The sequence below is a fragment of the Prionailurus bengalensis genome, chromosome A2 (assembly GCF_016509475.1).
Source record: "Prionailurus bengalensis isolate Pbe53 chromosome A2, Fcat_Pben_1.1_paternal_pri, whole genome shotgun sequence".
Taxonomy (NCBI): domain Eukaryota; kingdom Metazoa; phylum Chordata; class Mammalia; order Carnivora; family Felidae; genus Prionailurus; species Prionailurus bengalensis.
Window position 1 is genome coordinate 148,751,448 of NC_057348.1, and position 16,636 is coordinate 148,768,083.

Sequence of the window (16,636 nt, forward strand, 5' to 3'; positions counted from 1 at the left end):
TGATGTGTGTGTCAAGACTTGGTCGTAGAAGATTTAGTCTAATTCAGATAAATTTCAAGCATCTTAGAAAAAAGATTTGTTTTGTTCTTTGAGATATTTAAAAGGCACTTCTCATAATTTGGTGTCAAAATAAAACATTACCCTGTTTTAAAGTAACATTTTCTAGGGGCGCCTGGGTGGCGCAGTCGGTTAAGCGTCCGACTTCAGCCAGGTCACGATCTCGCGGTCCGGGAGTTCGAGCCCCGCGTCAGGCTCTGGGCTGATGGCTCAGAGCCTGGAGCCTGTTTCCGATTCTGTGTCTCCCTCTCTCTCTGCCCCTCCCCCTCCCCCTGTTTCTGATTCTGTGTCTCCCTCTCTCTCTGTCCCTCCCTGCCCCTCTGCTATGTCTCTCTCTGTCCCAAAAATAAATAAAAAACGCTGGAAAAAAAAATTTAAAGTGACATTTTCTAGCTGGTAGTAAACATTATTAGGAAAGAAGAAGATATAGTGAAGGAAACAAACATGGCAAAGCCTATGATTAAAATCATAGGTATCCCTTTTAATTTTACTTGTAATATAGATTTGTGTACTGAGGGGTCATTTACAGGGCTCGTTTTGGAGACTGTTTCTAATACGTGTATTACAAACATATCCATCAAGGCTTCTTATCACATACTTTGTAAAATTTAGGAATTCAGTGATATATATATAGATATGTATATATATGAATTTATGTGAATTCATATATATATATTCATATTCATATATATGTATTTGTATTTATATATATATTGATTTCCTGGTTTGTTTCACGGTTCTGCGATTGAAGTAAAGAAATATAAAAATTGGGGCTGTCAGGTGTCTTTTTCCTTAAACAATAAGTAATAGTATAGGGCAGTTTTCAACTACCACTTACCGAATGATGTGGGAAATGGGTACTGTAGGAACTCAGAAAAGGGGACAGCTGGCCTAGAGTGTCTTGGGAAGGTGTCATGGGAGAGAAAACGTTGGAATTGTTTTTGGGCAGGGTTTGTCAGGATATTGAGGAAAGAGGGTAATCTAGGTAAGGCATTCCAAAATCGAGAGGGCCCACGCATGCGTGTTCAGGGAAGAGTTAAGTAGTTGATGCTGATGGAGTGTTGGGTTCGTGTTGAGGAGAATAAGCTATGACTGGGAATAGATATTGAGGTCAGATTAATGTAGATGACAAAATAGCCTTAAGATGACCGTGGCAACAGTTGTTTAGGAAGACCGCTCTGTCCGTGGTGTATGGGAAGGACTGGAAGAATAAAACATGTGAGGCAGAAAAGGAGAGAAACTGCATGAGTTGAGCTAGGTTGGTGGCTAGCAGATGGATGGGGAGGGGCAAACTAAGAGAGAGCTGAGGAAGAGTAACCAATGGGCTGAGGCACTAACTGCTGCATGGGGACAAAGGGAGGGGAATGTATCTAAAGACAGTTCTGAAGTTTTAAACCTGGAGGCCGGTGAGAATAAGAAACCACTCACAGAAAGAAGACAGAGGAAATTACCGATTTTATGGGAAAAGCATTCAGGTCTCAGAATTTAGGGTTGATGTTATCAGTGAAATGTGTGAATATGTCAAGCGTGCAGTCACATCCGTGGGATTGGAGTGTGGAGAGGAATCGGGACTACATTACATCATGATAATGGAAATATGTGGGAAGGCTGCCTTTTAAGTTTGGAACCTAATGACAAAAGAGAAAGGAAATTATAGAGAATGAGGACCAAAGCAACATTTTCATTAAGAAGGCAGAAATAGTACCTGTTTGTAAAAAGGAAGGAAGAAGCCAGTGTGTAAGAACAGACTAACAAAGTGAGCGGTGAGAATTAAGAGGACTTTACTAACGTGGAGAAAAAGAACAGTGATCTTGAAATACCTGAATTTTAAGGATGCTCACCAGGTAGGCCCTGATCAGTCAATATTTTATTGTACAAGGCCAGTCATTGAATTCTAGGACGATAAGTACCTCAGAAGGATCACTGGTCTGGTGTATCTTCATGCTTTGGCAGAAACATACTTCCATCATACCGATCGGTGTTAAAACCAACAGGTGCCTTTGTAGACCTCTTTCTGTGTTCTGTCAGTTTGAAATTCTGTTCTCGTTTACCAGCCTGTTTTGATCACACAGCCCCACAAACCTTATTAGCATCAGTGCCAAATCTACCAAGTAATTGAGTCCTGCAGTTGAGTCGTTACTGGAGACCCAGTTTAATACCCTTCTTGACTCTTGGGCAGTTTGGATGATGTATTCACAGAGATAGCGTTTGTCGACATACTACTTCATCACCATGCTGAATGATACTCTAGTAGCCTCGTAAATATATATATTTAAAAAAATTGAACAGTTTGTTAATGTGTTTTATAGTTTTCCATTGAAATCTCTAGTGTACATATATATATGTACGTGTGTATGTGTATATATGTATATATATATAACTTATATTTAATGTGTATATATATACACACACACACGTACATATATATACACACACACACATTTATAGGTATGTGTATAGGTTCACAGCAAAGTGGAGGGGAAGGTACAGAGATTTCCCATTAATCCCTTCACCCACACCTGCATATAGGCTAGTTTCTTCATACCTCTAAATCTGTTTCTTAATCTCTAAAATACGGATATTAGCTCTAACTTCATGGATTTCAGGATTGAGTTAAGATCATTTTCTAAAAATGCCTGATATTTGATAACTATTTAGTAATGTCTGTGCTCATAACAGGCATAATTAGCTTTAAAACTTGGGAGAGCATCATGTTCACAGAGTGCTTCATAAATGCTTTTCGATGATAACATTTAATATGATCCTCAAATCTTTTTTTTTTAATTTTTTTTTTAACGTTTATTTATTTTTGAGACCGAGAGAGACAGAGCATGAACGGGGGAGGGGCAGAGAGAGAGAGGGAGACACAGAATCTGAAACAGGCTCCAGGCTCTGAGCTGTCAGCACAGAGCCCGACGCGGGGCTCAAACTCACGGACCGCGAGATCATGACCTGAGCCGAAGTCCGCCGCTTAACCGACTGAGCCACCCAGGCGCCCCATCAAATCTTTATTGAATGAATAAGCAAATGAATGAATATATACCCCATACAGGAAGGAATCGTTTTTGGAACCGGAGTCTCTGGAAAGCTTTTACTTCAGTCATGGGTAGAATTGCTGGCTTACATTTGCTGTAACACTTGGTTATCTTAAAATTTTAAATGTTTCTTCTTCTTTTTTTTAATGTTTGCTTATTTTTGAGAGAGAGACAGACAGGGGACAGAGAGAGAGGGAGACACGGAATCTGAAGCAGGCTCCAGGCTCTGAGCTGTCAGCACAGAGCCTAATGATTCAGGGCTTGAACCCACGAACCGTGAGATCATGACCTGAGCGGAAGTCAGACGCTTAACCCACTGAGTCACCCAGGCGGCCCGGTTATCTTAAAATTGTAGATGTGGCAAGTGATTTCAGAAATGAGTCGATGTACTTTAATCCCAGGTTAGATATGCTTAGGAACCATGATGATTTCTGGTCCAGATCTGCTGTTTTCTTTAACAACGGTGGGAACTTTAAAAAGTTTTGTATTTGTCTTAGAAATACGATGGCGGATTCTAGCCCAGGCCCCACCGAATGAGGCTGTAAAGTGGATTGATTTTTTAAGCATTACCCATTGGCAATAGTGATTAAAAAGCTGTTGGTTTGCTTGCTTTGGAGCCGTCAAGATGAGTGGTGGCCCTAGAAATTATTTGCGGGTCAGCACCTCTTAGCCTGCAGTGGCTCACGATAGCTCTTAGCAGGTCTGTTAGAGTTGTTTAATCCCCTGTGCTGTGGAGTGAGGGGTGTGACGAGGGCTCCAGAGCGAGTCCCCCGGGGTTCCTTCTGCAACCCCAGCCCTATTCTTGGGCCTCACTTCCTTCTCTGTAATCTGAGAATTCACTTGATCAGAGTTGTGCTTTAAATAAGATAATACATCTAAATTAGCCCCTAGCCTACCACAGTGTAAGCCCTCAGTAATTATTATTGTATTGCTGCTGATGTTGCTGTAAATGGCAGTGATGAGGATTAAGCTGTGAATGGTGATTAACTCGCTTGGCACAGCGCATGGCAAGTAGCAGACCCTCACTAAAAGCGCCCCCCTTGACCCCTATGTTCAGATGCCTAGCACATCCTATTCTCAGTTTCGGGTGTAGGTGGCAAGTAGATGATGTTCTGGCTGCGATGAATCTTTCCTCAGATCTACAACTAGAAATATGAATAGCGAGGTTACTCTACTTCTGAATGTCAAGGATGAGGATTTAGAATTAGGTTTTCATTGTTTTAAATTGCTTTTCTTAGTAGCACATCATAAATGTGTGTGTTAAACTGTTTATCTGATTGTACAGATGCTGTTGACCGAGTACTTGGATATGAAAAATACTCGTACGGCCTCTGAACCATCAGCTCAACTAAGTTATGCCAGCACTGGCCGAGATTTTGCAGCCTTTTTTGCCAAGAAGAAACCTCAAAGGCCAAAAAATTCTCTTTTTAAGTAAGTATCTCCCTGATGGTAAGATAGCAGGTGTCAAGAAATGTTTGATCCAAGTAGGATGGCTTTCTACTTTATTGGCAGCCGTTGCTTCACCCAGTTAAAGCTGATTTGAAATAATTTATGGGCAGTGAATGTATTTTTTATTTTGTGTACATTTGTTTTCTATAAGGGGAAGTAGATATTTTGGAGTATGGTTATTGGACTGTCTAGGACTTTTAATAAAAATTTTTTGTAATTTGTTTCTGTGGCATTTTATATAAAATGAAGGGCAACAAAACCCTATTTCTGGGGAATTTTGTATGAAATGAAATATGTCAGCTTTCGGGGAAAAAACACTAGTGCCAAGAAATAACCTTAAAGTTTACAAGAATCTCCTTAGCTAAGTAGCATTGGATTCTGTTTGATTTTTAAATAAAGGAACACTCCGGAAATTCTTTTTTTCTAATTACTATGTTAGTTAATACCACCAGGCCACGTACCTATGTCATTTGGTAACAGCTCATAGTTAATATTATTATATTAATAGTAACAGCAGTAACAGCTACCACTGAGTGCTTACTATGTACCAGGTACTGTGGGAGATGAATTTCTCAAAATACTCTCAAACATAATTTACATGTGATTATATCAAATTTTGGCAGCGGGAGTAGTGGCTGGCACTGAATCCTCACCAAGTACTAGCGAAAGCATTAAGCCATTTTCATGGATTATCTCATTTACTCGTTGCAGCCTTACAGGTCTGGGTTTTATTTTTAATCCTTTTTTACACATAAAAGCTTGAGGCAAGCGAGGTTAAGTAATTTAAGTAGATTCACTGGCCATAACTGGCAATTGGTCAAAGCAGGATTTAAATCTTAGCAGATCTGTGCATTCTTCTGACGAGTCGGGAGATAACTAGTTAAGTTGTACCTGTAAATCTAAGCCTATAATGTGACTCCAGAAGTATTTTGAATTCATTCTTTTTGAACAGTTGAAGCTCCAGTATCTTTTATTGATTCACTTTTGAGATTTGTTTATATCATAGATTCATAGAGTTCTTTTTTTTTTTTTCATAGAGTTCGTAATCATTATGGAAAGTTTCAACAGTTCATTTATCTTGTGGTCCAGAGGAGAGGAGATTGAGTGTGCCTGCGTTGGGATAAAATACATTCTGTTCATTGAATGCATTCTTCTCTTGTGTTTTACAGTTTTGTTAAGAGGACACATGCACTATTAGTTAAAATGCCTTAGTCCGCAGGTAATCCAGACCCCAAAAGAATGAGATTAAACCATAGGAAGGTTATTATGTTACACAGTGGGGAGGATTGTAGAGGACTCCGTAATCCAACAGTGCGGAATGGCCAACGACCCCGCCCTTTCCATCTCCCTGCCTTAGGTTCCACTCCAGAATAGTGATGCCAAGGAAAGGGTGTGATTATTCCTGCGACAAAATTTTTTATTAATTAGTAGACTATTTTTTACACCATTTTTCAGTTTACAGAAAAGTCAAGCAGACGATACAGAGAGTGTCCTTATGTCCCCCTTCTTCAGAATTTCTCCTTTTGTTAACATCTTGTGTTCTTACGTATGGTGCATTTGTTACAATTGATGAACTGATAGTGATCCTTCGTTATTATCTGAAGTCCATGGTTTATATTGGAGTCCACTCTTTGTGTTACACATTCAGTGGGTTTTGATAAATGCATAATGTCATATATGCATCAGTACGTTATACAGAATATTTCAGTGCCCTAAACATCCTCTGTTTTCTACTTATTCCTTCCTCTTTTCCCCACCCCCTGAGCTCCTGATAATCACTGTCTCTGTAGTTTATCTTTTCCAGAATGTCTTATAGTTGGAATCATCCGGTATGTAGCCTTTTTAGACTAGCTTCTTTCACTTAGCAATATGCAGTTAAGGTTCCTCATGTCTTTTTGTGGCTTGATAGCTCATCTCTTTGTATTGCTAAATAATATTCCATTGTGTGCCTGTACCTCGATTTTTTTTTTCATTCAGCTTTTGAAAGACATCTTGGTTGCTTCCAATTTCTGGCCATTATGAATAAAGCTGCTGTAAATGTGCAAGCATTTGTGTAGATGTAAGTTCTCTGTTCATTTGGATAAATACATAAGAGAATGATTACTGGACCATAAAGGAAGATTCTATTTAGCTTTGTAAGACACTGCCAGACTGTCTTACAAAGTGGCTGTCCCACTTCAGATCTTTTTTTGTTAATAATTATTATCCATTTATTAATCTTTTCTGCCAGTGACAAAGTCTCTCTGCAAGTTTTCCTCAGGTCTTACGCCCATTCCTAAAGCAGTCACTGGCAAAGGGGAGCACGCCACGGTGATGGTCTTCATCCAGTCAGGGGTTCTCTCTGGTGATAGGTCTTGGGCTGTAAAGGAACCGCTTTTCCTGAGCACACAGCTGTTTGCAGAGGGAGCAAAGGCAACTAAGACGGCCTGAGATGCTGCCTTAACGCTTCGGCCTTTCCTCTGCTCACTTGTTTGCTCGCTCCTGTGTGTGCTCTCTGTCTCTGTGTCTGTGTCTGTCTCTTCCTCTTCTTCTTCCTCTCCTCTTTGTCTCTTCCTCTTCCCTTTCCGTCTTCCTGTGGTAAATCTCCACTTCCTGTGGTAGCTCCACTTCCTGTGGTAAATCTAGGTGTATTGCAGAAGCAGGTTTCAGGGTGTTTGGATTTCATGCTGTCAACCCTCATCCTTAACTTTGAATCTCAGGCCACACGTACATTTTTATACGTTGAGCCAATCCTGAAATTGAGGTACTGGAAAACATAGAATATTGGAAATGAATAAATGGACTTAAGTAATTGTTAAACATTTATTGTTATTACATAGCAGTAAAAACTCATCGCCCACACGGAATGAGGCCGTTACTACAGACTTGCCTGTTTCCGGACCCGGCTCTACCATTAATGAGCTGTGCGCGGCAGACCAGGTCTCCCGTCTCAGTGGGCCTCTGTGCCTTTGGCTATACAGTAAGAGGTGACACTGTATCTTCTCTAGTGCCTCTTTTACTGTAAAATCATACCAATCTGTGAGTGGTGGCAAACATAAAGAGGGTTCCTCAGTAGCAAAAATACATCAGGTCATAAAGGATTAAGGTTTGGGCGAGCTGTAATCTGGTTTTATCGCATCCATGAAGGACTTTATTACTCTCTTTAATTGCCCTTAGCCAAGGCTAATTAAGTGTGTTTAAGTTCTCTCTCATTGTATAATCTGTGCCTCTCTGTTCTTTGCTCAAGAGTTTATTTTTCTTTCCCCCCCTCGCCATTTCTGATCAATAGCCGTCAGCGTGCGTTTTGGAGGTCGGCGGCTTCTTTCCTGCACTTGACTGGCAGGTGGCACTTGTGAAGTACCACACACTTTGCGTTCCTTCTGGCTGTTAGGGCCCTCTCAGTTCTTGGCAGGGTGCAGAGAGAGGATCAAGAAGGCCAAGTGTTTCCCTCCAACTGACATTCATCTTCCTTGTCAAAGAATGGATAAAGAAGGCATAATTAAGAAAGTGATGGCGTTCCTTTTTTGTTGCCAGAAACCTATGCCATTATCGCTGCTGCTCTTTCGTGATGTTGCTGTTTACCACTTAGAGGCAGTCATTCTTAGAAGGATTTCTCCTGTCAGCCTGCTCCCCTGACTTTGAAAATCTCAGGTTTGAAATGCAATTTCTTAACACGTCAGGGGATTTACTGTTGATTTAATCTTAAATTTACCTGTTTCTTTTTCCCCTTACCTGCAAGTTTCTCTTAAGACTGGGATTTTTTCTTTTGTTTTCTTCATCCTTGAATTATTATTTTAGCCTTTAGAAACCTGTTCTGTGTCCTGTGCCTATCCTCCATGTTTCTGGCCTCTGAAACGAACAATCCCTGGGGTGATGTGAACACACACTTTGTCACCTGATTTTTGTTTTGTTTTGTTTTAATGTTTATTCATTTTTGAGAGACGGAGAGAGACCGAACAGGAGCAGGGAACGGGCAGAGAGAGAGGGAGACACAGAATCCAAAGTAGGCTCCAGGCTCTGAGCCGTCAGCACAAAGCCCAACACGGGCTCGAACTCACAAGCCATGAGATCATGACCTGAGCTGAAGTTGGACGCTTAACCAATTGAGCCATCCAGGCGCCCTTGATACTTTTGAGAATATTTTATGTTGTAGATGGCAGATCAGAAACCATTTAGAAATGGTATTGCTTTTGAGGACTTTTAGGGAGAAACCACAGATGCCTTGCTTCCTTGGTGTAGTTATCCAGCGGCATTGCTAGTGTGCCTTCTGTACTCGTTCTCTAACCAGGGGAGTGTAGAAAAGCAAGATACATTTCTGTGGCGGGGGCGGTCACTCACAGGTTTTGAACCACATAGCAGCAAAATGAGAATGACCTTACAGGATACCCTTATTCGTGTGTGTAGGGACCCTGGCAAAGGGTCTGGAGGCAGAAGAAAGTTGCAACAGATGAAGAGTTGTACCTGTTGAAATGAAGAATGAGCGAATGGCCCAACTGCTGTTGTGGAGGGGCGTTGGCCAGGAGTGTTGTTCATGAATCCAGGTCTATGGCGGCCGGCTTTGGCCCTGTCATGGGTTGGCCAGTATGTTTGGGTCAAGGAACGCTAGGGAGTGGCACACAGACTGGAGTAGGACACTTGGGGTACAAAGGTGGCCACCGCTTGTTTGGTTACTGCCTCTCTGTTTACCCTGCGCTTCATTCCAGGTTCGAATCCTCCTCCCATGCCATCAGTATGAGTGCCTATTTGCGAGAGCAGAGACGGGAGCTCTACAGTCGCAGTGGAGAACTTCAAGGTAAGTGATTGAACTTCTCTGGAAAAGTTAGTTTCTGGAGGAAGATCTGAAGTGTGTGGCACATGTGAATTTGCCGTTCGCATTCACCAGTTTCTTTCAAGATAGCAGAGATTTAAAGACTTGATAATCTGTTTCCTCTATCACTTCCCAGCATCTGCTGCCGAGCAGCTAAAACGATTGCTATGGCCACAGGATTTATAGACCTGCTACCATTCAAGTGAGAACTCAAAGCAGAAAGACAGGAGGTCAGTCTCTTTGTGCTTAAACATGGCAGCCATGAGTCCAGTCACAGTCCACGGGAATGCCAGTCTGTGGCCGTCAGTGTTAACACTTACTGTTTTCTATACCTTCTGGAATGTGGCAGGAGTGCCTGGGATTTGGAAAAGGGCAGATGCAGCCTCTGCCATTATTTAAAAGGAAGAAAGATGCCTCTAAATAGGATATTGTAATCAAGCTAGCTCTGATATACAGGATATTTGATATCCATACGTGGTTACTGAAGAGTTGTAATCTGTAGGAGAAAATACTTGAGAAAATAAATCGTAAGTAGATTTAATTAAATCAAAAATCCAATAACGTTTCCTTCTGTGACAAGAAAGATGCTAATCATGGTAAATGGAATCAATCAAGAAAGATTTGTGAAGTCCTGCTAAGTGCAAGCCATCCCAGGCATCAGAGGGGATGGAGGGGGAGGAGACGGAGGTCGAATAGAAGGAAAGAGAAGATAAAGCCTTAAGATCCAGCTATCAGTGTTCATGGACATCAGTAACAATATCAGGAAGTCAGTGCTTACAACCAAGTAATGTTATGCATAAAAACTAGTAGAGGAGTTGAGAGGACGGGGCGATTATTTAAAATTATTTTAAAACCGTGGGCTTCCTGCTTGAAGGGTGCGTAAGAACACTTCCACTTTTGGGGAGGCAGTAGAGGCACTTGAAATATTTTGCAGCGAGTAGCCTACACAATTAAATATTTAGTTTTTAAGATTCATCATGGTTCTATGTCAAAACATTATAAATTAACCAGCTAGCCTCTCTGGATTTAAGGACCACCGCCTAGTCATTTCTACCCGCACCTTCATTATTGATCTAAACACTTGTAAATTTTTCTGAAGATGCGGCTGTGCTCTCCCATAGCTCTGCCACAGTAATAATTCCATAGCTCACGTATATATCAGAACGAAAAGCCTAGAAATAGTTTGAGGATACAAGGAAAAGGAAATTAGCTTACCGGCATTTTATTTAATGATAGTGTTGCCATGGGGGGGGGGGAGGGGGGAGGGGAGGGGCATGGGAAACGTGAAGTGTGCATCTTGGAGTCTTAAGGTACATGGGTACAGAGGGCAGTTAGGACTGAAAAAAGTCAAGGAGTGAAGAAATACAGTTTTACTTCCTGTCCTTAGCGTAGTGCCTGGTATGGTAAATATTCAATAAATACTCACCGACTCAGTGACAGAACAAATGAGGACAGTCGATATCAAACGTAGGAGAGGAAGCTTACCATGGAGAGACAGGAAGGGCCCCCAAAAGGAGGGGAGGCCACTGAGAGCCGGTATCAGCTTCACGGTTCTATTAGTTTTTAAGTTTGAGGAGAAGCAGAGGCTATGTGTAGATCCATTTTTGTTCTGTGCACTTGTAACCAGCTTCAATAAGTAGAAGTGTGGCCACTGAGCTGTCTGGCCTAGGATGATACTGCCGTATATGATTGGAAAACGTTTTGAAATCCAAGTGAGTTATGGAGGAAGTTTATTCTGTGAGGGTGGTTAATTGAAGAGTCACTATAATCTAATTATAATCCTAATCTAATTGGGAACTTTTCTCATTTTTCAGCAAGTTAATAGAAATACGGAGCTGTGTTCTGTAGTCTGTTTTCCTTACCAGGGTTCAGCAAAGTGGGAGGATTTATCTTTGGTTCCAGGGAAGAAAGTAGTTAGCAAACATATCATGCTCATAATAATCATTAAATAATTTCACTGAGCTGACAGATCACTGCCTGGTGAGAGAATAGCTCAGCTGAGGAGTTTTTGTAAAAGTTTGATGGTGTTTCATTGAGGAGCAAAAGCATCTCTGATGAATGCTTTTAACATTTCAGCTGGAAAAGGGGAAAATCACACCTATTTTCCATTAGAAAACGACCATCCTTTTTCAGTTACTCTATTAATCTGGCTTGTACGAGGGCCACAGTGAGATCTGCATTTCAGTTTATCCTTGAAAAGGCATAATTGAATAGGTCAGTCAAATCATAAAAGACTGGCAGAAGATTTGTGTCTCTCCTCTTTCTACTGCGTAGCTGCAGGCTTCGCTTCCTAGTGCTTTGGTTCACAGGGTCAACCTTTCCTTCTGCGGCAAAGAAAATCCATCAGAAAGACCATCAAAGTAACATTAAAAAGCTCAAATTTTATGAAAGTAAAGTTCCTGCCAACATTTTCAAGTTATCATGCAATTAAAAATGTTACCGACCCTAACGACACACAAGGGGAAAAAAGAATGTAAAAATGAGATTTCTTTGGTATCATCAACCCATCTCAGATGGCCCTGTTATGGTACGGCTGGTTCATTATATAGTCCACTGTTGGCAATTGGGCCGAGGAGGTGGGGGTGCTGTTTCAAAGTGTGCACAATAACAAGTGGAAATCTAACTTGTGTGTCTCCATTAATCAGAGACTTCCCGTTGTTTTGAGCCTCTTGACTGCTTCATTTTACCGCTTAGACAACCGTGTCATAGGTTACATGAACATTTAGGTGAATATAGCTTCTCGGGTTTAATGTGGGATTCTTTGGGAAACAAGGTAACTGATGAATACGGTATCTCATGAGGGTTAAAAGAAAATCACAATACTGCTGCTCATGATCAAAATAAGCTCTTAGGTTAATCAGCCCCACTGTGCCTCGGTTTTTTCATTTGAAAAATAGAGCTGTTATCAATTCTGACTACTTTAGGAGGGACATAGGGACTGTAAAATTAGATAACTAAAACTCTGGTAAAATTAGAAGAGCTATAATTGATTTACATTAAAACGGTACTTTAAAATATTAAACACGGTGGAATTGGGAGAGTTGCATCCATTTCTCTATCTCTTGTTTTCTCTGCCTCACCAGTCTTAACTTTTCCCGAGTTGGTTCTTCTCAAGGTCACCGGTGACCTCCATCTTGGCAGATTGAGCGTTTGCTGCTCTGTGTTCGTCTCACTTGATCTTTCGGCCAGCCACGTTCCTTTTCCCCTCCTTATGTTTGAGTGTCTCAAGGTTTGGTCCTGGGAACCTTTGCTGTGTTCACTCTGTAGACTCCACCCAGGTATCTCAGCCCCAATTGAGTTTTGCTTAGCGCCTTGGTTCGGGTGACTTCCAGATCTAGATCTCCTGCCCAAATCCTGTTATTGTTTCCTGACCTCTCCCAGCATCCTGCCCACTCCCACCACCATCCTATCATTCTTTATCACATGTTTTTTATCTTCTGCAAAATACTTAATTTCTGTGTGTGTGTGTGTGTGTGTGTGTGTGTGTGTTTCCTGCTTGGTAATTTGCTACCCTTCTCTCCGAATACCCACAGTGCAAGTCTTACTCATTAGTGCGTTCCAGTGCCTGGGACAATGCTTGGCTTGAATTAAGCACTTAAAAAGTATAATGGAGGAGGCCTGTATCCCCAGTATCTCCTTATTTGTAGCTATAGGCCTACTTATTTGAGAAGGCCTAGTGGGAGGTTTAGTACAGAGTAAGAGGCCTGTGATTTGTCCTCTTTGCTCGTTTTTCAGATAATAAAATCACGAATGAGTAGAGTACATTAATTGTCATTGATCCAAGTAGAAATGTATACTCAGTTTTGATTACAGTTCTTTCCTGTCTTGGGGCTACTTAGTACTTCTGTTTGTACTCAATAATATTACCTTTAGAGTGCTATTTTTATTCCCATTAGTCTAATGAGTGGCATTTCTATAGCCCTGACATTAAAATATTCTGTAAAGCTCCCGCCACTTGAGAATTGACTTCTCTAAGAGGATTTGCTTTACATGGTAAATATGGAAGTACTGGCATCAGGGAAAACTGGGCTCGTAGCCTGACCTGACCTGAATTTTCTTAGTCTTTCCCTCTAATGGGTTGTTGGTATCTGGGGCTGTGAATACTTAATGATATCGTATGTAATTAATCTGTTTGGAGGTGCCTTGCCTTAAGGTACAGTGATATTTGGAATATATTAGGCATGAGTTGATCATCCTTTTTTACCAAAGGATTTATAATACAAGTCTCTCAGATAGCGAACTGTTCTATAATGGAGCATTTAAAGCAAGACTTCATTTACGCACACATTTTCAGGGGCATTTTGGCGGAAGTGAGGTACAGCACCTTTACACTCATACCACACATTTGTTCCACAGCCTTAAATGTAAGAAGCACTTATAAAGCTTTATATCCTGAAATAAGATTGGAAGATTCTTTGTAGTCTTAAATTTTGCGTAATGACTTTGTTTATAACTATGTAGCAATGTGCTGGGCACATGAAAAAATATATTTTTCTTCTTAAAATTGCATATAATTATTTCAAAATAACCTTAATCTTTCATAGTTATCTCTTCTGGTTTAGATTCTAAAATAGGGTATAAAAATTGATTCCCCTTCCTTTTATATATGTACACTCTTGCTTTTTTAAGAGACTGAACTTACTCATACGTGAGGGTAACCTTATAATGAAATTATAATAGAATTTTCAGAAATGCTAATTTCTTTATGTGTTCTTAAGAAGTGGTAAGTTATAAGTATATGTTCCTCAGGTCATGAACAGATAAGAAATAAAAGTATTCTTATGCTGAGATTTGTTACTGAGTGTGTCGCCTCTTAGCCTTAATGTGTGCAACGTAGACATTTATTTCAAAACGTTCTTTGTTTCTGGGTTTCATTTATAATGCAGGTTTATTTTCCGAAGAATTCTAGTTCCTATAACATCCTTTCTACCCATGGGACAGAGTATTGGTACCTGCACTGTGTGGAGGAGCCTGGTGGTCATGGGACAATGGATCCTGAGAGTACAGAGCAACTGTCACAAAGCCTTCGTAAAGCCTGTGAACCTCACTCTTGGGAAGTGATCATTGGTCATCATGCAGAACTGGTTGATGACCTGTAACCTTTTTTCTACCCATTTATTCATTCATCCATACAGATAGGGGAAAAGAGTGAATACTGTTAAGTGACATATGTATTAGAGATTGGAAAGTGATACATATGCATTTCTCTTTATATTATACTTGAGTTAAAAGTGTTTTTTTCCGTCAGAAAACCTGCCCAAAATATGAAAAAAGTTAACAAATTTCTAATATGTAACAGAAAAACTTTAAAGTTAGCTTCTGTCATATTTTTTATCATTTGTTCACATTAACTTTTCAATGTAAAATAACAGCTTTACTCCTTTTCTTAGAGTTGCTTTAGGGCTGCAAGAAATTATATTTTTTCCAACCTCAGTAGTTTATATGATGCAACTAATTCTGACTTCAGCTGTTTTCGCCAATGGAGAAGACCAGAAACGTTTATGACCCATCATGGGGAAAGTAATTCTTAGACTGGTGAGGGCACCGAAGAACATGTGGGTCATTGTCCCAACAAGACATGGTTCCTAAGGCCTTTTTACGTTTTCAGAATGAAGGTTGAGTCCTTTCAGGACTACTCCTAGAGATGGCCTTACCTGAAGTGAGCTGTTATCAAAATTCAGAAGAAATTTACATGCATATATATATGTAATATGACATCTAGAAAATAAAGCAGTAGATTTTAATGGTAGAAAGTGATTTGGAACTCATAATCTAGTTTTCGAACTCATTTTCTTAGTCTTAGAACCTGTTTTCTGTAGGTCTTATTTCAGAGTTGAGTATAGAGAGCAGATGGAAGTGGAGGTGGTTTGACTAAGTGGGGTCCAGGGCTCAGACCTCTGCCTGCTTAGACCCCCAACATCTGTCCCTTTTCCCTTCCTCTGTACAGCACCCAAGGTACCATTACAAAATTAGAGACTCCCAGAAGCAGAGCGCTATGCAAAGGAAAATTGATAAGGGAGACAGATGCCATTATAGATCTGTAGGGATAGGACAGATGAGTCAATGATGAGTGGTTGGACAATTATCCATAAGCAAACAAAACAAAATAAAAAAGACAAAAAAGATGTTGAGTTTGAAACTCCTATCATTTAGGAAAATAAATCCTTGGCGCATTGAGAACTGAAAGGCAAAATCTGTTGACACTTGAGTTTATAGTGGCATTGTTTGAATAACAAAACCTGGAAACCATTCAGATACCATAGACAGGAGAATGGATTCATAAATAGTGGCGTAGCCACACAGTAGAATACCATGTAGCAATGAAAATGAATGAACCGGACTGTATATTAACACGGTTGAATCTCAGAAGCAATCACAAATGTTATGTATAGTCAAATTCCATCTGTATAAAGGTCAAAAGCAGTCAGAACCGAATAATATCTTCAGGTGTATGTCCTTATGTGGTGAAAATGTGAAGAAGGAAAAGGAGGGAGCATAAACATAAAGCTCAGGGAAGAGATCACCTCTGGAAAGGATAGAGGAAGGAATAATCAGAGAGGAGCACCTAGGACTTCAAGGATAACGGTGCTGGTTCTGTTTTTTCAGCTTCGTGATGGAAATGCTGTTGTGTTTTTACAACGGTACTAAATGTCCGATACATTCAGCTATTATACATTTCATAAAAAGTATAAATACAACAGTTTTTAAAAGGCCTCTGAAACCTCCAGAGACACAACCATATATGTAGTGTAATGTTCCCATTTAGAAGTCTGCAGGAAATTTGGAGTGTTCTGTGAGAGCTGGATTGGTTCTTTCCACTGAAATGCCAGGTCCGTGCCACCGCTGTGAATTCCTACTGGGCTGGAGCTGTCCCTTGAGTCGTTCACGAGAAGATGACTCAGGAGCAGGAGCGCTCCCTGCTGACCTCCTGCCCCCTCCTCTCCCTCATCCTCATCGGCCAAGTCAGAACCTAGTGTTAAGTGACGTCAGCAGCTATTCTTTCATTTCCTGGGTTTTCCAGGACTTGCTGGTTATTTGTTGAATATGTACAGATTCATTACATTTATTTGTCCTGGACGCTTCACTAGGCCTTTAGAATACAGTAATGAACAGAACCCAGTTCTGTCTTTGGAGGGCAAAGGAGCAGAAAGGGGCCGTGACTGTGTTCCAGAAACGGGCAGTTGCCCCCCCAGCATGTGCTCTCTTTCCTCCATAGGAATAGAGCCCCTGGTTTTTAGCCATGCACGTGGCCCCCCCAAATAAAACATTCCTAAGCTTTCCTTGCAGCCAGCCATGAACATGTAATTCA

The 16,636-nt window shown here is 40.7% G+C and overlaps 1 protein-coding gene across 1 annotated transcript in view; it reads left to right on the top strand.

Moving 5' to 3' along the window:
* The window catches only part of EXOC4 (exocyst complex component 4), a 754,752-nt gene that overhangs the window by 194,092 nt on the left and 544,024 nt on the right, over positions 1–16,636 (top strand). Inside the window, exons 8-9 of the mRNA XM_043589551.1 lie at positions 4,378–4,523; positions 9,224–9,312. Coding sequence (XP_043445486.1) covers positions 4,378–4,523; positions 9,224–9,312 — 235 coding nt within the window. The remainder of the gene's footprint in view (positions 1–4,377; positions 4,524–9,223; positions 9,313–16,636) is intronic.